At 43.0% G+C, this 21,572-nt stretch overlaps 1 protein-coding gene across 5 annotated transcripts in view; it reads right to left on the minus strand.

The window, feature by feature from the left end:
* The window catches only part of LOC121548771 (SAM and SH3 domain-containing protein 1), a 312,171-nt gene that overhangs the window by 42,043 nt on the left and 248,556 nt on the right, over positions 1–21,572 (minus strand). For all 5 annotated transcript variants that reach the window (XM_041860321.2, XM_041860320.2, XM_041860323.2 and 2 more), the window contains exons 3-4: positions 9,829–9,879; positions 9,537–9,586 (exon numbers count right to left, since the gene is read on the minus strand). In XM_041860321.2, the coding sequence (XP_041716255.2) occupies positions 9,537–9,586; positions 9,829–9,879 (101 nt within the window). The remainder of the gene's footprint in view (positions 1–9,536; positions 9,587–9,828; positions 9,880–21,572) is intronic.

The following is a 21,572-nucleotide window of genomic DNA, read 5'->3' on the forward strand; positions in this document are numbered from 1 at the left end:
AGACTGTTTCCACTTCCCTCCTCAGGATAGACAGAGGAGAGAGAGAGAGAGAGAGAGAGAGAGAGAGAGAGAGAGAGAGAGAGAGAGAGAGAGAGAGATGGGGAAGAGTGTTAAGAGAGCATGGAAAGTTACTGGAGTGAGGAGGAGTAAGGATGCGAGAGTCTCAAAAGATTCTCACTGCCCTCAAAAGCAAGAACTGACAATGTTGAATAAGAAGACCGGAAAAGCTTCTTTAGATTTCTATGAAACCATATAAATGTTACAGTTCTATACACAAAAATACCTAACGGACACATTGACATATGTTATCCCAAGTAGTTCCAGTCTTGGCCTGATGTTTGAGTCCTGTTTTCTCCTATCCTCTGTTTATCCTCTTCCACCCCCTATTACAGGACAGTGCCCAACACAGAACACATGTTCACTGTGGCTAACTCTTTCTCTTGTTATGGAAGAAAGGGAAACCACATGAATGGCTCTATTTCAGTCTGTTTTCCACAGAGGACTAGGACATGATTAAATCCATTTGTTCTCTTCAGAGCCCAGGAAAAAACAGAGATGTTTGAGAGAGTGTGATTGGTACCATTGAAATGTATTAGTGGTATACTGATAGTATTAAATGTTTATTAAAGTATTTTGTGTTCACCAGTATATGTGTCTATGGCGTAGTGTGTCTATGGCATTGGACAGTCTGTGGCAGTACGTTGTCTGTCAGTGCTCCCTGCTCTGTTGGACGTATGGTTTAAAAACATGAATCATGCAGGGGGAGTCAGAGAGGACAGGTTGTCCAGTAGTAGAGGCCCACAGAGACACATGAAGTCTGTCTTCATCAGGCATCCAGTGGCCCAAACACACCCCTCCTGAGAGAGATAACCCCAGGCCCTGGCCTCCATGCTAAACACATCACACACACACACACACACGCTGATGCATGCAGAGAGGTAGAGACAGGTGGTTGTCAGTTCATTGAGGGTGGAGGCATTGTGAGGCTGTGTGTGTGTGTGTGTGTGTGTGTGTGTGTGTGGGTGAGTGAGTGTGTATATAGTGGACGTGGTGGCCTTCTGGGCTCTATGGGAAAGTTTAGGGCCGTTTAAAGCCTGGCTGCCACGGCAACATAATGAGATGCTAATGGAGGCCTGTATGCTTGCCCCCTCCTCTCCTTCCCTCATCAATCTCTCTATCCCCCTCTTTCTCTTCCTCTCTCTATTCTCTCTATCTCCGGGTTAGACCCCAGTGGGCCCTAACTAATGCTAATAGAACTCACTCAATAGAAGCTCTTTCTACTGTAGCCTAGCCCCCTGCTCCATGCTCTATCAATGATTACACACAGACCACACGTACGTGCACACACACACACACACACACACACACACACACACACACACACACACACACACACACACACACACACACACACACACACACACACACACACACACACACACACACACACACACACAGACACATATACACAGACACACTCCAATGTTTCTAGAGTCTGTCAGTCACAGCATTGTGTGGTGTAGCTAAATCTCTGCCTGCTTCTCTATTTCCTACATTTCTCTGCTTGGTTGCACTTTCTTTTCTGCTTTAGCCAACTTTATTGTTGTAAGTTAGTACAGGGAGGCAGACCTGCTGTAGCCCTTTCCTGCAGTCAATGACCAAAAGTGCCCTCTTTAACCTCATGGGTGGAATGTTATTAATATTTTTCATCATTTCATCATTAATAAAGACGTTTTTATTTTTTTTACGACGAAAATCCAGTGTTTGTATGTCAAACTGTTTTTGTATATTTCTGTGTAATATTGGGATGCAAACTCAAAATTGAATACAACTCTATATCTGACATGGTACAGGTGTCTTCTTCTTTTTAAGCCCATAACCATCTGTGTGAGGTGTATACTTCTGTTTCAAAGTAGATTTGTTTAAGACTACCAAGAATCACTCTGTGTGACCCTGATTTAGCCCACTGCAGTAAAAGGTTAAAACCATTTAGTTTGGTTCCAAACTTCCCATTGTAACTAAACATAAAGCAATGCACTACTGAGAGTGAGTCTATGACAGAAGCATGCATGTTGTGTGAATGAGCATATGCAACAGTCAGTAAGCAGTGCCTTTTACTCCCCTTGTGGGGTGGAGAGTTTTAGTCATGGTCTAATGAGAGTAGGGAGTGTTATAATATATAAAGACAGTTCTGGCTCTGTGTCTCTCTGTGTGATGGGTGTGTGTACTATGCCTCACCATCGCAGTGAGGAAATACTCTGGGGAAATCAGACTGAGATGACTTGGCCTGAAAGCTGGTGTTTTAGTTAGTATTTTCAGAGTTCTATGTGGAGATTATATGAGGACAAATTGTACAGTGCTATGCCAGTACTAAGCTTCTCTATGTCCACACACACACACCACTATGAGAGGCGTGAGGCGGTCAGAGAGAAACACACCCACGCACGCACATGCATAAAACACACACACACACACCTCTAAGAGGGTAATGAAGCAGTCTGAGACAGGGCCTGAAAGCTCGCAGCAGGTAGAGCTCAGTCCACTGGCTACAGTACTACACACACACACACACACACACACACACACACACACACACACACACAGACCGATCATCCCTCTCAAGCTCACAGCATGGCGTCCACTCTAACAATGGGAGTCCTTACAAGGAGCCAAAAGTGCGGTGAATCACTAGAGGCCAGAGAATGTCAATGGAGAGACAGGAGAGAGAGGATGTAGCAGCTCTCTAGGAGAAAATATGACCTAATAATAATATAACTCCAGTGTCATGTGATGTGTCTATTATATATCTGTGTCTCCCTCACTGAAAATGTCAACAGCTGGTGGCTCACTGCACTACACCAGCTCTGTGGTGAGAGTTCTGACGAGGAAAAAAGACACATAGCTAGCCCACAGAGCTCCTGGCATCTGGCAGTGTGTGTATGTGTGTGTGTGTGTATTTGCATTCAGCATGCAAGTGTACTTGTACTCAGTGTGTGTGTGTGTGTGTGTGTGTGTGTGTGTGTGTGTGTGTGTGTGTGTGTGTGTGTGTGTGTGTGTGTTTACGACCTAACCACCTGGTGTGAGGGGGTCCCAGTGACCCGGGAGGGACAATGAGAACAGCTAACCCTGGGGAGCGGAGACATATCCTGCAGGAAGACCAGTAGGGTGACCCCTGTTGAGGTCAGAAGTCACAGGGATATCCTCTATGCAACAAGATCTCATAGTTTCCCTTCTAAATTTGACGTAGTATGGATGAACATCTATTTTTGATGCATTAAATCCTCGTGATTACAGGTTTAATTCCACGTGATTACAGGGTTAATTCTGCGAGGTTACAGGGTTAATTCTGCGAGGTTACAGGGTTAATTCTGCGAGGTTACAGGGTTAAAACAGAAACAACATAATATTACGCGCTATTACCATCAAGTACCATCAAGTATTCTCACAGCTTGCTAGGGCATTGTGAACTGCCGTAGCGCAGTGGTCTGAGCAGCGCGCATCGGCTCCGAGCATCACGAGTTCGTGCCCAGTCCTGGGCAATCTTTTTTCAATTTTTTTGTGAGTGCAGAGGAAGACATATATCAATGTTCTCAGGACCTTTTCAAACATCTGAAATCAAAGTGTATTTTTAGTGATCAGGCTGCCTCTATGAGTGGGACACTGAGGACAGTCATATGACAGGACACACACACGCATACACAGTCACACACACACAGTCACACAAACACACAGCTCAGCGTGCAGTGTTCTGACTAACACTAAGTCAAAGCTCCATGCAGGCCACAACATCGCCTCATGCAATCAATGTTATGCTGACTCTTTTCTGATTTTCCAATATGACACCGTTGCCAAAACAAGACATTCTCATGGTATGGGTGCTGTTTCAAACCTCTCTGGTCTTTAAGAAACTATATTTATTGATCTTCAAGTGAAGAGGGGATGACATTTTTGAACCCATCCACAAAGGTAGCCTATGCTTTTGTGTTATTGACAGCACTCACACAATGTGCAGACTACCTCAACTCTGGCCCTTTGAAACCATATCAAAGTTATTCACTGCTCTGTTGGCCAACCAAGCATTATCCCTGGCTGTCCATCAAAGACTAGTAACCTCTGTTGCCCTTCCCTAAAGATAGGCCTGTCTCTCTCCACAGCCAACATCGTGTGGTGATCAATCAATCAGAAGAGGAAGGTCCCTATTTGGCCCCTCCAAGCATTTGTGTTAGTTTGTGTGTGCTTTCGTGTCCTGATCAACTCGCTCCGAGCTCCTGTGTGCTGTGCATTGTGGGAGCTGTACCCACTTCCTGCCAATGGGGGATGGAACAGGCAGGGTGGCATGCCCAGAGGAAGTCTGGGTAATCTCCTGTTGGCCATTGTCCCAAGGGGAGAGGTGATGCTATTTTTTTGTTTGTTTTGTATTTAACTAGGCAAGTCAGTTAAGAACAAATTCTTATTTACAATGACGGCCTACACCGGCCAAACCCGGACGACGCTGGGCCAATTGCGCGCCACCCTATGGGACTCACAATCATGGCCGGTTGTGATACAGCCTGGAATCGAACCAGGGGGTCTGTAGTGACGCCTCAAGCACTGAGATGCAGTGCCTTAGACCACTGCGCCACTCGGGAGCCCATAATGACGGGACCAGAGCAGGACAGGAATATGTTTGAAAAGAGGGGGAAAGAGATCGAGCGAGGGAAGAAAGCGTGTCTGTCTGTGGGGAGACAGGGCGGCACTCTTTCTTCAGAAATGATTTTTTTTATTTTTATGACAGTCATATTGACCATGACTGTCAGTGATTAACAACACAGTGACTGTCATAGTGATTAACAACACAGTGATTGTGACTGTCATAGTGATTAACAACACAGTGTCTGTGATTGTCATAGTGATTATCAACAAAGTGACTGTGACTGTCATAGTGATTAACAACACAGTGACTGTGACTGTCATAATGATTAACAACACAGCGACTGTGACTGTCATAGTGATTACCAACACAGTGACCGTGACTATCATAGTGATTAACAACACAGTGACTGTGACTGCCATAATGATTAACAACACAGTGACTGTGACTGTCAAAATGATTAACAACACAGTCACTGTGACTGTCAAAATGATTAACAACACAGTGACTATGACTGTCATAGTGATTAACAACACAGGACTTGTTGTGTTTGATGACTGGCTCATGAAGTCCTGGGAGGTGGCAGGTCATAGCAAGTAAGAAATACGAGCGTGTGTATGCAAACACACACATTCACACGCATGGACGCACACACGGACACACCCACGCAGGCACACACACACACGCTTGCACACACACGCACACACACGTAGGGGGAACAGGAACCTGTGAGGAATACACTCTTAGAAAAAAGGGTTTCAAAAGGGGTCTTCGGCTGTCCGCATAGGAGAACCCTTTTTGGTTCCAGGTAGAACCCTTTTGGGTTCCTTGTAGAACCCACTGTAAAAATAGTTCTACATGGAACCAAAAAGGGTTCTCCTATGGGGACAGCCGAAGAACCATTTAAGGTTCTTGATATAAACTTTTTTTCTAAGAGTGTAGTACCCCACCCATTCCCCATCCTGTCCTGTCCTGCTCTCTAGCATGTTGTAATCGGTTCATCACCCCCCTCCTCTCTCCCCATGTCTCCCCTACTCTCTCCCCCTGTCTCCCCTCCCCTCCTCCAGCTGACACAATGGGAGGAAGGAAGCCTGGAGGGCAGTAGAATGGTGCCTGAGGAGAGGCCATAGGGAGGAAACAGAGAGCAGAGCTGGGCTGGCCTTCCGTAAGTCACAGAGGGACGTGACAGAGAGGAGGGAGTTAGACTTGAGTCACTCTGTGTTCCTCAAATAATGGTGTTTGTGTGTGTGCTAGTGATTGTGTCTGTCACCATGGGCAGTGACTGGGCCGTAGGCTGACTGTAATAAGGTCTCCTCCACTGTCCCTAACTCCTATGCATAACTCCAGTGTAAGAGTCCAGTCAGTCATGTTGTCACAAGCAACTATCTGGAGATGCTTATCCTTCACCCTCATACCATCATTAGCTCTGAAAATGATGCAAGGATCAACATGTGTAATGGGACATTATTTGATACATTTTTCCCTGTATTTGATTTACTGTGGATATGGATTGATATATAATAAACATGATTGTATGTGCAGGAAGACACAGACAGATGCATTCCCTTGGGGTAAGGGAAACAGGAGTCAACAATGTATGTTTAAAGGGAAATGTCAAACAATTTCAACTTCAGCACCACCCCAACATTATCAACATATGTGAAAATTGTGCGTTTCTATGTTTTGTAGTAAAAGAGATAGAGAAAGATACACTACTGTTCAAAAGTTTGGGGTCACTTAGAAATGTCCTTGTTTTCGAAAGGAAAGCAATTTTTTTGTCCATAAAAAAACATCAAATTGATCAGAAATACTGTGTAGACATTGTTAATGTTGTAAATGGCTATTGTATCTGGAAACGGCAGATTTTTAATGGAATATCTAAATAGGTGTACAGAGGCCCATTATCATCAACCATCAGTCCAGTGTTCCAATGGCACGTTGTGTTTGCTAATCCAAGTGGGTTCTTCAGTAAATAGTACCCACAAAACACCAGTCTCAACATAAACAGTGAAGAGGCGACACCGGGATGCTGACCAAGAATAGACTGACGAGTTTCAGATCCTGTAATCGAACCCACAATTGCTGATGCTCCAGATACTCAACTAGTCTCAAGAAGGCCAGTTTAATTGATTCTTTAATCAGCACAACAGTTTTCAGCTGTGCTAACATAATTGCAAAAGGGTTTTCTAATGATCAATTAGCCTTTTAAAATGATAAACTTGGATTAGCAAACACAACGTGCCATTGGAACACAGGACTGATGGTTGCTGATAATGGGCCTCTGTACGCCTATGTAAAATCAGCCGTTTCCAGCTACAATAGCCAGTTACAACATTAACAATGTCTACACTGTATTTCTGATCAATTTGATGTTATTTTAATGGACAACAAAATTGCTTTTCTTTCGAAAACAAGGCAATTTCTAAGTAACCCCAAACTTTTGAACGGTAGTTTAAGTGTTTCCATTGACATCATCAACCAATTAGTAGACAATTAGTAGGCAATGCTTACTCGTAATTGTTCAAAATCACACGATGCACACCGATGATGTCATTGGAAACACTTATCTTCCTCTATCTTTTTTACAACAAAACCATTTTCATATAATGTATGTTGATGTTGGGGTGGTGCTGGAGATGATGAATTCATGTTTAATTAAGTAGTTACTCTATATTGAGTGTACAAAACATTAGGAGCATGTGCTCTTTCAATGACAGACTGAAAAGGTGAATCCAGGTGAAAGCTATGATCCCTTATTGATATCACCTGTTAAATCCACTTCAATCAGTGTAGATGAAGGGGAGGAGACAGGTTAAATAATTTTTAAGTTGAGACAAGGATTGTGTATGTGTGTCATTCAGAGAGTGAATGGGCAAGACAAAAGATTAGGGTTAGGGGTATGGTAGTAAGTGCCAGGCACACCGGTTTGAGATAAAAAGTTATCCTTTTTAGATAAAACTATAGTAAATATATTCACATCACCAAATAATTGATTCAAACACAGTGTTTTGCAATTAAGGTATACAGTAGCCTCAACAGCACTCTGTAGGGTAGCACCATGGTGTAGCGGAGGATAGCTAGTTTCTGTCCTCCTCTAGGTACCCTCTGGGTACCAAATTGACTTCAATACAAAACCTAGGAGGCTCATGTTTCTCACTCCCTTCCATAGACTTACACAGTAATTATGACAACATCCGGAGGACGTCCTCCAACCTATCAGAGCTCTTGCAGCATGAACTGACATGTTGTCCACCCAATCAATGGATCAGAGAATGAATCTAGTATAGAATGTGTAATTGCTAAACTGCTTGCTGCCTGTACACTGTACTGCATGATTGTAGCAGGTTTACTAACATGTTAGTTGTAGTAGCTATGTTGACTATGACGTTACTAACGTCGTTAGCTAATATGTTGACAACGATGTAGGCTCTGTGTAGTGGTTAGCGGTTATGATATGAAGGTTTGGCTTGGAAAGGTTTTTTCGCCTGGTCACAGATAGCTGATGTGTTGTGCACTGAAATCCACAAGCAAAGGGAAAAGGTGAGAGGAGGAGAGCGCGTAGATGTGAGAAGGAATTATACAACGAGCAACATTTTCATGCTGTTTGTATGTGACTACTATGAAAGTGAACTGTGTTTGTGTGTGATCAGGGGGGTATTCATTCCGCCAATTCTGTTCAAAAACATTTCTTAAACGGAAGCAAAACAGAACGAAACAGGGATACCTGAATTTGTCCAATAGAAACTCTCGTTTGCAACTGTTGGACTAATGATTACACCCTAGATCAGCTAGATGCAGGCAAGCGTGTGCAAGGTGGTATTGAATGTGTCACTGTCTGTCACCTTGGTTACTCAAATTTTTCTCTCAACCTGTGCACCTGCGTTCTAAACTTTAATTAATAGGCTACGTTGTAGCAACCTCATGATGGGTATAGGGAAAAATTGAGTATCACGTAGTAGCCTAAACCTATCAATGTTACACTGAGCTTGGTGAATGGAATATGAATGACAGTCATCCACTATTCTGTAATAGAAGTAAGGCCATGTTCATAATAAAAATAATAGTCCTCCCTCATCTTAAACCGCCACTGCAGTGTATAATTAATTATCTGTTGTGACTAAGTACTGATGTTGTTACCTTTGACCTGTTTAACTGCCAGTATCAAATGTCTGCCAGTGTTCAATGTTTTGGTTAAAGTTTGACGCCAGACTAGATTGGAGGACACACTGATAATGTATCTGTGACAGCTGATGTTGAGACTTCCTACAAGCCTCTCAGGCTGGTGTCTCAGGGTGGAAGGTAGCATAGCGGTTAGAGTGTTGGGCCAGTAACCGAATGGTCTTCGAATCCTGAGCCGACAAGGTGAAAAATCTGTCGATGTGCCCTTGAGCAAGGCACTTAACCCTAATTGCTCCAGGGTTGCCGTTGATAATGGCAGACCCTGGCCGTGACCCAACTCTTCGAGGGTGTCTCAGGGATATGCAAAAATCACACTTCCAATTCACACATGCGTATTAATACACACTTGTACATGTGTGAAATATGACAAATATAAGCACACTCCAAATTATTATTATTATTTACAGAACATACGGTGCTGTGTGATTAATATATTCTCAGAGAAGACCAGTTAGACATTTTCTATGCTTCTGTTCTGGAGGTGTCTCCCTGAATTCTTCTATTAAACTGGATTGATCTTTGATTGATATTATCAACGACTGCTCTCCTTTTGGTTCACCTGGAAATTCCCATTACAACTTGATTCGTGACCCACACATGTGTGTGTGTGCGCGTGTATGTATGTGTGTGTCCATGTGTGTGTGTGTGTTGATGATATAACCCAGATTCACTGCACTGCACATTCATCACACATGTAGGGAGAAGTGGGGTTGAACTGTCTTCTTACTTTCTCTCTGTCTCTGGAGTGGACACCTCACTGCTGAAACCAAGGGACTCCTGTGGACAGAAGAGGTACTGTGTTTAGCCTGGTATGCAGCCATGTAACATTGGTATAACATTCAGGTAATGTTACACAATGTCTAATAGTTCAAATAACATTGATGTAAAAATTTATGTAACTCTGATGTAAGCTAGCTAACTCACATATTAGGCTATATAATGTCATGCTGATGTAATGATATGTAAATGTAACCAGGTATAAATGTTGCGTGACCAAGGCAAGAGGAGTTTTGGCTTACCTGGATCTCCGAGCGAAGCTGCAGAGAGGTGGGGCTTGTGTCAACTTTCTCCTGTGAGAGTTAGGAAGAGAAATAAAGAGAGAGAAAGAGAGAGAGAGATCAGAGTTAGAGCAAGGTTATCATTATTGGCCAGTGAAGGGAGGGGCGGTGTAACATATGAAACCATATGAACATGAGTTGCTCAGGTAGAGAAAAAAGAATGACATATCATATCAAGGATGGCGTATCAACAATCACATACATTGACTGTGACATTGAACTCATACAGACCCTGGCCGGATAAAAGAGTGAGAAGAAAGAAGGAGAGAACAGAGCAGTGTTGTGTTTGTATTTATTAGGGATCCCCATTAGCTGCTGCCAAGTAGCAGCAGCTACTCTTCCTGGGGTCCAAACAGATTAAGGCACTTACATTATACATAAAACAAAATATAAAACAGTACATCATATAACATTATTACACTACTACATTTTTACAATACAAAATGTATAATACCACCATACAACGTTATTTCAATGTACGTGTGTGTAGAGTGCTAGCGTTTGTGTGTGTATGTGTGCGTCTGTACCTGTAAGTGTGTCTCTTCACAGTACTGCTTGCATCAGTTACCTGATGTGGAATAGAGTTCCATGTAGTCATGGCTCTATGTAATACTGTGTACCTCCCATAGTCTGTTCTGGACTTGGGAACTGTGAAGAGACCTCTGGTGGCATGTCTTGTGGGGTATGCATGGGTGTCCGAGCTTTGTGCTAGTAGTTTAAACAGACAGCTCGGTGCATTCAGCTTGTCAACACTTCTTACAAAAACAAGTAGTGATGAAGTCAATCTCTCCTCCACTTTGAGCCAAGAGAGATTGACATGCATATAATTAATGTTAGCTCCCCGCGTACATTTAAGGGCCAGCCGTGCTGCCCTGTTCTGAGCCAATTGTAATTTTCCTAAGTCCCTCTTAGTTGCACCTGACCACACGACTGAACAGTAGTCCAGGTGCGACAAAACTAGGGCCAGTAGGACATGCCTTGTTGATAGTGTTGTTAAGAAGGCAGAGCAGCGCTTTATTATGGACAGACTTCTCCCCATCTTAGCTACTGTTGTATCAACATGTTTTGAGCATGACAGTTTACAATCCAGGGTTACTCCAAGCAGTTTAGTCACCTCAACTTGGTCAATTTCCACATTATTCATTACAAGATTTAGATGAGGTTTAGGGTTTAGTGAATGGTTTGTCCCAAATACAATGCTTTAAGTTTTTGAAATATTTAGAACTAACTTATTCCTTGCCACCCATTATGAAACTAACTGCATCTCTTTGTTAAGTGTTGCTGTCATTTCAGTCGCTGTGGTAGCTGACGTGTATAGTGTTGAGTGTTGATTCTACCTGGATTATGTTGGAGAGGATTCCATTAAAGAAAACACTTTGTGTTCTGTTAGACAGGTAACGCTTTACCCACAATATAGCAGGGGGTGTAAAGCCATAACAAACACACTACCGGTCAAAAGTTTTAGAACACCTACTCATTCAAGGGTTTTTCTTTATTTTTACTATTTTCTACATTATAGAATAATAGTGAAGACATCAAAACTATGAAATAACACATATGGAATCATGTAGTAACCAAAAAAGTGATAAACAAATCAAAATATATTGTATATTTGAGATTCTTCAAATAGCCACCATTTGCCTTGATGACAGCTTTGCACACTCTTGGCATTCTCTCAACCAGCTTCACCTGGAATGATTTTCCAACAGTCTTGAAGGAGTTCCTACACATGCTGAGCACTTGTTGGCTGCTTTTCCTTCACTCTGCAGTCCGACGCATCCCAAACCATCTTAATTTGGTTGAGGTCGGGGGATTGTGGAGGCCAGGTCATTTGATGCAGCACTCCTTCACTCTCCTTCTTGGTAAAATAGCCCTTACACAGCCTGGAGGTGTGTTGGGTCATTGTCCTGTTGAAAAACAAATGATAGTCCCACTAAGCCCAAACCAGATGGGATGGTGTATCGCTGCAAAATACTGTGGTAGCCATGCTGGTTAAGTGTGCCTTGAATTCTAAATAAATCACATACAGTGTCACCAGCAAAGCATCCCCACACCATAACACCTCCTCCTCCATGCTTTACGGTGGGAAATACACATGCGGAGATCATCCATTCACCCACACCGCGTCTCACAAAGACACAGCGGTTGGAACCAAAAATCTCGAATTTGGACTCCAGACCAAAGGACGCATTTCCACCGGTCTAATGTCCATTGCTCGTGTTTCTTGGCCCAAGCAAGTCTCTTCTTCTTATTGGTGTCCTTTAGTAGTGGTTTCTTTGCAGCAATTCAACCATGAAGGCCTGATTCACACAGTCTCCTCTGAACAGTTGATGTTGAGATGTGTCTGTTACTTGAACTCTGTGAAGCATTTATTTGGGCTGCAATTTCTGAGGCTGGTAACTCAAATGAACTTATCCTCTGCAGCAGAGGTACCTCTGGGTCTTCCTTTCCTGTGGCGGTCCTCATGAGAGCCAGTTTCATCGTAGCGCTTGATTGTTTTTGTGACTGCACTTGAAGAAACGTTCAAAGTTCTTGAAATGTTCCGTATTGACTGACCTTCATATCTTAAAGTAATGATGGACTGTCGTTTCTCTTTGCTTATTTGAGCTGTTCTTGCCATAATATGGACTTGGTCTTTTACCAAATCTTCTATCTACCTTGTCACAACACAACTGATTGGCTCAAACGCATTAAGAAGGAAATAAATTCCACAAATTAACTTTTAAGAAGGCACACCTGTTAATTGAAATGCATTCCAGGTGACTGCATCAAATGATCTGGCCTCCACAATCCCCCGACCTTAACCAAATTAAGATGGTTTGGGATGCGTCAGACTACAGATTGAAGGAAAAGCAGCCAACAAGTGCTGATTTGTTTAACACTTTTTTGGTTACTACATGATTCCATATGTGTTATTTCGTAGTTTTGATGTTTATTTATGACTATTATTTTACAATGTAGAAAATAGTGAAAATAAAGAAAACCCCTTGAATGAGTAGGTGTTCTAAAACGTTTTACTGGTAGTGTACGTTTTTCCAGCAGCAGACTATGATCGATAATGTCAAAAGCCGCACTGAAGTCGAACAAGACAGCCCCCACAATCTTCTTATCATCAATTTCTCTCAGCCAATCATCAGTCATTTGTGTAAGTGCTGTGCTTGATACGTTTTTCCAGCAGCAGACTATGATCGATAATGTCAAAAGCCGCACTGAAGTCTAACAAGACAGCCCCCACAATCTTCTTGTCATAAATTTCTCTCAGCCAATCATCAGTCATTTGTGTAAGTGCTGTGCTTGTTGAATGTCCTTCCCTATAAGCATGCTGAAAGTATGTTGTCAATTTGTTTATTGTAAAATAGCATTGTATCTGGTCAAACACAATTTTTTCCAAAAGTTTACTAAGGGTTGGTAACATGCTGATTGGTCGGCTATTTGAGCCAGTAAAGGGGGCTTTACTATTCTTAGGTAGCGGAATGACTTTTGCTTCCCTCCAAGCCTGAGGGCACATACATTCTAGTAGGCTTAAATTTAAGATATGGCAAATAGGAGTGGGAATATCGTCCGCTATTATCCTCAGTAATTTTCCATCCAAGTTGTCAGACCCCGGTGGCTTGTCATTGTTGATAGACAACAATTTTTTTTTCACCTCTTCCACACTCACTTTACGGAATTAAAAATTACAACGCTTGTCTTTCATAATTTGGCCAGATATACTTGGATGTGTAGTGTCAGTGTTTGTTGCTGGCATGTCATGCCTAAGTTTGCTAATCTTGCCAATGAAAAACTCATTAAAGTAGTTGGTAATATCAGTGGTTTTTTTTAATGAATGAGCCATCTGATTCAATGAATGATAGAGCCGAGTTTGTTTTCTTGCCCAAAATTTCATTTAAGGTGTTCCAAAGCTTTTTAATATCATTCTTTATATAATTTATCTTTGTTTCATAGTGTAGTTTCTTCTTCTTTATATTCAGTTTAGTCACATGATTTCTCCATTTGCAGTTCGTTTGCCAATCGGTTGTGCTGCCAGACTTATTTGCCATACCTTTTGCCTCATCCCTCTCAACCATAAATATTTTTGCAGTCATTTTCTTAATGGATGCATGCTTATTAGTAACTGGAATAAGCAATTTCATAAATGTGTCAAGTGCAGCGTCTGGTTGCTCCTCATTACACACCACAGACCAGCAAATATTATTTACATCATCAACATAAGAATCACTACAAAACGTATTGTATTACCTCTTATACGCTATATTAGGCCCAGCCTTTGGAGCTTTGGTTTTCCTAGATATGGCTACTATATTGTGATTACTACATCCGATGGATTTGGATACTGCTTTAAAGCACATTTCTGCAGCATTAGTAAAGATGTGATCAATACATCTTGATGATTTCATTCATGTGCTGTTTGTAACTACCCTGGTAGGTTGACTGATAACCTGAACAAGGTTGCAGGCACTGGTTACAGTTTGAAGCTTTTTATTGAGTGGGCAGCTTGATGAAAGCCAGTCAATATTTAAATCACCCAGAAATATATACCTCTCTGTTGATATCACATACATTATCAAGCATTTCACACATATTATGCAGATACTGACTGTTACAATAGACAACTTGAATAACTGACTTGACTGTGCAAATACCAGAATGACAACATATAACAACACCCTAACTCAACCCTCGTATGATACGTATATAACTCAGGGAACACCGCATGTTTATGAACACTCTTGAAGTGTTTTGAAGACGTATTCAGAGGCGTATGCAAGAATGAATATGGGTCAATGGACCATCGAAACTACAGTGAAAACAGTGGAAAAACCCTGACAGATCTGTGTCACAGTCACCTCTTTGGACCCATAACATGTGGTGAGCTGCTCTGCCTGACGTGTGTGGGTTGGAGCAATTATCTTTCAGAGAGGTAGAGTGAAGTAGCTTATGGCTAAAGCAGCTGTTGTTGTTGTTATGGCAGAGAGAGAGAGAGAGAGATCATTGTGCAAGACTGGGTATCTACTGTTAGCCTATACACGAACAGTACAACCAAGACATCAGGAACTGAGCGCACTTTAATTTTTTTCTTAAATACAGTATATGTATATCTAATCAAGCAAAGATTAAACTCTTTAAACAAGGTCATTTTCGAAGCAGTGGTTTCTAAGAAGCTTAGAGTAGATCTGAATGTTGCCTGCTTGGTAACTTGTAGCAGGTCATTTGTCTGCTTATTACAGAGTCAGTGTTCTGTAACTTTGGTGCCTTTCTTAATTGACTCGCCTGGATAAATAAAGGTACAAATAAATAATAATAAAATATCCCTTACACAGCCTGGAGGTGTGTTGGGTCATTGTCCTGTTGAAAAACAAATGATAGTCCCACTAAGCCCAACCCAGATGGTATGGCGTATCGCTGCAGAATGCTGTGGTAGCCAGGCTGGTTAAGTGTGCCTTGAATTCTAAATAAATCACAGACAGTGTCACCAGCAAAGCATCCCCACACCTTAAGACCTCCTCCTCCATGCTTTACGGTGGGAAATACACATGCAGAGATAATCCGTTCACCCACACTGCGTCTCACAAAGACAGCAGTTGGAACCAAAAATCTCCAATTTGGACTCAAGACCAAAGGACACATTTCCACCGGTCTAATGTCCATTGCTCGTGTTTCTTGGCCCAAGCAAGTCTCTTCTTCTTATTGGTGTCCTTTAGTAGTGGTTTCTTTGCAGCAATTCAACCATGAAGGCCTGATTCACACAGTCTCCTCTGAACAGTTGATGTTGACATTTGTCTGTTACTTGAACTCTGTGAAGCATTTATTTGGGCTGCAATTTCTGAGGCTGGTAACTCAAATGAACTTATCCTCTGCAGCAGAGGTAACTCTGGATCTTTCATTCCTGTGGCGGTCCTCATGAGAACCAGTTTCATCATAGCGCTTGATGGTTTTTACGACTGCACTTGAAGAAACTTTCAAAGTTCTTGAAATGTTCTGTATTGACTGACCTACATGTCTCAAAGTAATGATGGACTGTCGTTTCTCTTTGCTTATTTGAGCTGTTCTTGCCATAATATGGACTTGGTCTTTTCCCAAATAGGGCTATCTTCTGTATACCCCCCCTACCTTGTCACAACACAACTGATTGGCTCAAATGCATTAAGAAGGAAATCAATTCCACAAATTAACATTTAAGAAGGCACATCTCATAAGAGAAAGAGAGAAAGAGAAGAGAGAGAGAGAGAGAGAGAGAGAGAGAGAGAGAGAGAGAGAGAGAGAGAGAGAGAGAGAGAGCCCTCAACCACCAGGTTCCTGTTCTGATTATTTGTATCACTGTATTTTGGTCAGGAGGACTTCCTTTAATCCTTTTTTTTATTTGTTATTTTTACCCCTTTTTCGTGATATCCAATTGGTAGTTACAGTCTTGTCCCATCGCTGCAACTCCCGTACGGACTTGGGAGAGGCGAAGGTCAAGGTCCAAAGAGGTGACTGTGACACAGATTTGTCAGGGTTTTTCCACTGTTTTCACTGTAGTTTGGATGGTCCATTGACCCATATTCATTCTTGCATACGCCTCTGAATACGTCTTCAAAACACTTCAAGAGTGTTCATAAACATGCGGTGTTCCCTGAGTTATATACGTATCATACGAGGGTTGAGTTAGGGTGTTGTTATATGTTGTCATTCTGGTATTTGCACAGTCAGGTCAGTTATTCAAGTTGTCTATTGTTTATTTGGATAGGATTCCTATGGCACCTCACTGAACTCTATTGTCACTGAACTGCATCTCTTGACTCAGTTAAAACAGGTCTGGCAGGTTTATGGTATGGTCTTTGTTTTCAGCTGGCAGCAATAGCGTGTGAATGGATAGGCTTGTACATGTACGCGCGTGTGGTGGTATACATGTAAACCCATTCTGGTGGGAAGCTGCTATAGACCACCAAGTGCTAACAGTCAGTATCTGCATAAAATGCTTGATAATGTATGTGATATCAACAGAGAGGTATATTTTCTGGGTGATTTAAATATTGACTGGCTTTCATCAAGCTGCCCACTCAATAAAAAGCTTCAAACTGTAACCAGTGCCTGCAACCTTGTTCAGGTTATCAGTCAACCTACCAGGGTAGATACAAACAGCACAGGAATGAAATCATCAACATGTATTGATCACAACTTTACTAATGCTGCAGAAATGTGCTTTAAAGCAGTATCCAAATCCATCGGATGTAGTGATCACAATATAGTAGCCATATCTAGGAAAACCAAAGCTCCAAAGGCTGGGCCTAATATAGTGTATAAGAGGTAATACAATACGTTTTGTAGTGATTCTTATGTTGATGATGTAAATAATATTTGCTGGTCTGTGGTGTGTAATGAGGAGCAACCAGACGCTGCACTTGACACATTTATGAAATTGCTTATTCCAGTTACTAATAAGCATGCATCCATTAAGAAAATGACTGTAAAAAACACTCCAGTACGGACTCGGGAGAGGCGAAGGTCGAGAGCCATGTGTCCTCCGAAACACGACCCTGCCAAGCCACGCTGCTTCTTGACACACTGCTTGCTTAACCCGGAAGCCAGCCGCACCAACGTGTCGGAGGAAACGCTGTATAACTGGTAACCGAAGTCAACTTGCAGTCTCTAGAGCGCAATGGAACAAGCCCTCCCCCAACTCGGACGACGCTGAGCCAATTGTGCGCCACCTCATGGGTCTCCCGGTCACGGCTGGCTGTGATACAGCCTGGGATTGAACCTGGGGCTGTAGTGACGCTTCAAGCACGGCGATGCAGTGCCACTCTGGAGGCAGTAGGACCTCTTTGATGACAATTCTGGAATGACTGAGGCGGTCTGATAATTTCGGTTCCTTCTTTTAGTATCTTCTTTCAAATTCCCTGATGGCTTTTCCTGAAGGTAAAACCATCAGCATTAGCTGTTAGCGCTGGGATGTTAGTCGACAATGTGCACCCAATGATTGAGCTAGTGACTCAATCCCTCTCCTCCTCTCCATAGGACTCTAATAGGGTATGACACTGTGGAGTTCTGCCTTCAGTGTTGTGCTGAGCCGTGATTACTCTTACTGGGGTTTGGATACGTATTTTTTATTTTTTTTTGTGAATCCCAGAAGGGTTAGTGTTTCTTGTAATGACTAAAGGACTGATGATCGACAGTAAGTAGTGAGTACTGTGCTGTGGCATATGTGAGTAGGACTGGGAGGTCAAATGCATCCACAAACGTGAAATGTGAAATGTTCAGTGGCAGCCAATCAGAGGTTAAGCTCAGGGCGGATTCGTCATTTCCACCAATGAGATAACGAGAGGACAGGAAGTAAGACTCACACTTCCTCCAGGGAGGAGGATACAGGAAATAAAGGGGGATTCTGCCCTGAGCTTAACCTCTTCCTGATCAGTCATAGATGAACAGGCCTAGGACAGGGGCTGAGGGAAACTGTTCCTAGATCAGTACATTATCATTTCCAAGATCTCTTCATAGAGGATATGACATCAGGAGAACTGACTGTGTTGTTCTGTCTGTCCACCAATTTCCTTTTCCTCTACTGAATGGAGAGATGATAATTGAAGGAAATGTGACATAGGAAGAACTGTCTGTCTTTCTGTCTCTGTGGGTCCTTTTCCTTTCAATTTCCCAAATACATGTAAAGTGTCTGTGTTAAAGAGAGTTAGTCATAGGTGATATAAACCCTCCTAGCCTGATGGCAGTGTAAGTACAGCTGAAGTGCTATGAAAGCAAATAGCTTAGCTTATGGACCCTACACTTACTGTATATCACTATGGTTATCTCAACAGGGGCCAGCCAGCCAGGCTTTCTTCTAGCACACAATTTCCCTGCATGCCCCCTAGCCTGCCTGCCTTCCTGTCTGTCCTCTTGCCTGCTTGTCTTTCCATCTGAGATTGATTATGGCTGAGCCATAATCAACACTACTTGTAGCACCAGAACAGAGATCACTGTCATAACACTCAGAACCAGAACATACCCTATGACTGTGAGCTGCCCTGTCTGTCTGCAGAGCCGTCCATCCCTCCTCTCCTCAGGTCTGCTACTGCGTCTCTGTCTGTCTGACTCTCTGTCTGCCTGTCCCCTAGGCTGCCTGTCTGCCTGCCTGACCCCTAGCCTGAGTATCTGCCTGTCAGTCCCCTAGCCTGTCTCTCTGACTGCCTGTCTCCTAGGCTGCCTCTGCCCCCTAGCCTGCCTGTCTGTCCACTAGCCTGTCTGTCTGTCCCCTAGCCTGTATGTCTGCCTGCCTGTCCCTTAGCCTGCCTGTCCCCTAGCCTGTCTGCCTGCCTGTCCCTTAGCCTGCCTGTCCCCTAGCCTGTCCGTCTGCCTGTCTGTCCCCTAGCCTGTCTCTCTGACTGCCTGTCTCCTAGGCTGCCTCTGCCCCCTAGCCTGCCTGTCTGTCCCCTAGCCTGTCTGTCTGTCTCCTAGCCGGTCTGTCTGCCTGCCTGTCCCTTAGCCTTCCTGTCCCCAAGCCTGTCTGCCTGCCTGTCCCCTAGCCTGTCTGCCTGTCCCCTAGCCTGTCTGTCTGCCTGCCTGTCCCCTAGCCTGTCTGTGTGTCCCCTAGCCTGTCTATCGCTCAGTCTGGTAGAGTGCTCAGGAAAGCTGTGGTATGGTAGTTGTCCGGAAGTTTCTCCCTCTGTAAATCAAGGAGTTGGGAAGAGCTGTTGAACAGAGTGAACAGAATGTCCATCCAAGGGAATAGAGGGATTCCCATAAGTTAGGGAGCGCCAAGCCAAGGACAAAAAACTCTATCTACACTGAGTTAGAGGGACATGTAAGCCTTTTGTTCCTGTGAATAGAGAGGATCATATCTGTGAGGCTGGATCGATGTCTATAGCAAGCAAAACCTTGGCAGTATGTAGTTACAGACACAGGTACAGACGCACACTTGATTTATGAAGGTGGTGTCTGAAGTTTTTTTTGCAATCTGATTGTCTATGATACCCACTCCACTGTGACGAGGGTGTCGGTGATATGCCTGTTTCTGCAGCATTGGTGTAGCTGTTGTATAGCTTAGCGCCATCTCAGCACCTGCCTGCCTGGCACAAGCACAAACACACACACACAGCCTCCGCTTCCAGCTCTGCTCCAAAACACAGATAGAGCCCCACAGAGACAGGAGCACAAAGCAACCCTCTGTTTCTCCTCCTCCTACTCCTCCGAGATGCAGACACATACAGGGAAAGAGAGAGAGTTAAGGATGGAGAGAAGAAGGGAGAGCGAGAAGGAGGGAGAGAGGGGGAGGATTCAATCAAAAACAAGCAAACAAACCCACATCCCCTCTCACTTTCAACACCAAGCCGTGATGTGAATTTCTGATGCTCCAGAAATGTAAAGCTAACTCTTGGAAAAGGCACATAAGTCAACAAACTTTCCTCTTGCCTTGTACATATCAAATACGCAGCCTGATCACTAGAAATAGACTTTGATTTCAGACATTTGAAAAGGCCCTGAGAACTTCGATATATGCCTTCCTCGGTGCTCAAAAAAAAAAAAAAAAGACTGCCCAGCACTGGGCGCGAACTCATGATGCTGAGAGCCGGAGTGCGCTGTTTATAGCACTGTGCCACCGCAGTTCACAATGGTCTAGCAAGCCGTGAGAATACTTGATAATACTTGATGCTAATAGCGCGTCGTGTTTAATTATTTTGTTTTAAGCCTTCCCCAAACCATAGCCCTAACTAACATTAACCACTCAGAATTAATGCCTAAACTAACCTTTGAGTTGTTTCTGTTTTTACCCTGTAATCACGCGGAATTAATGCCTCAAAAATAGACATCCATAATACGTCGAATTTCGAAGGGAAACTATGAGATCTTGTTGCAAATATGAGTAGTAGTGGAGTACAGTACAGTGCCTTCAGAAAGTATTCACACCTATTGACTTTTTCCACATTTTGTTGTGTTACAGCCTGAATTTAAAATTGATTAAATTGAGATTTTGTGTCACTGGCATACATAATGTCAAAGTGGAATTGTGTTTTTAGGAAGTTTTACAAATTAATAAAAAATGAAAAGCTGAAATGTCTTGAATCAACAAGTATTCAACACCTTTGTTATGGAAAGCCTAAATAAGTAAAAATGGAAATGGACATGTTTTTAGGCTCCTTGGCACCCATGGGGAATGGAGAACGGTGGTTCGACGTGATGAGAGAGCAGTAGAGAGCTTCACATACTGTTCAACAGGCCTAAATATCCAATAAATAACTGAATAGCCTAAATGTTGAAGAAAAACGTAATTGTTCAATAAATGTTCAAGAGAAAAAAAGGGAACTGTAAAAGCGCATTTTCTATATTTGCGGGTTAGGGTTGGGTGTGGGTCTCCGATTTGAACTTTATCACATTTAGTCGGGCGGTTGTGGACAGGTTTTTAGCAATTGTGGGTGGCCGCGGGTGAACAAACAGCTGACCCACACAACACGTGTGTGTGTGTCTCTCAAGATGGGTGTGAGACTGTGTGTACCTGATTGTGAGGCAGTATAATTGCTTGTGTGTATATGTAAATGGCAGATGAATGAATGGATGTGTGTGTGTGTTTACCTGATTGCTTATGCGTGACTGTATTGAATGAAAGAGAGTGGGAGAGAGGGAGAGAGAGTTAAGAGAGAGAGAGGGGGGGAAGAGAGTTAAGAGAGAGAGAGAGAGGGGGAAAGAGAGTTGAGAGAGAGAGAGAGAGAGAGAGAGAGAGAGAGAGAGAGAGAGAG

The sequence above is a fragment of the Coregonus clupeaformis genome, chromosome 33 (assembly GCF_020615455.1).
Source record: "Coregonus clupeaformis isolate EN_2021a chromosome 33, ASM2061545v1, whole genome shotgun sequence".
In the NCBI taxonomy this organism is placed as follows: Eukaryota; Metazoa; Chordata; class Actinopteri; order Salmoniformes; family Salmonidae; genus Coregonus; species Coregonus clupeaformis.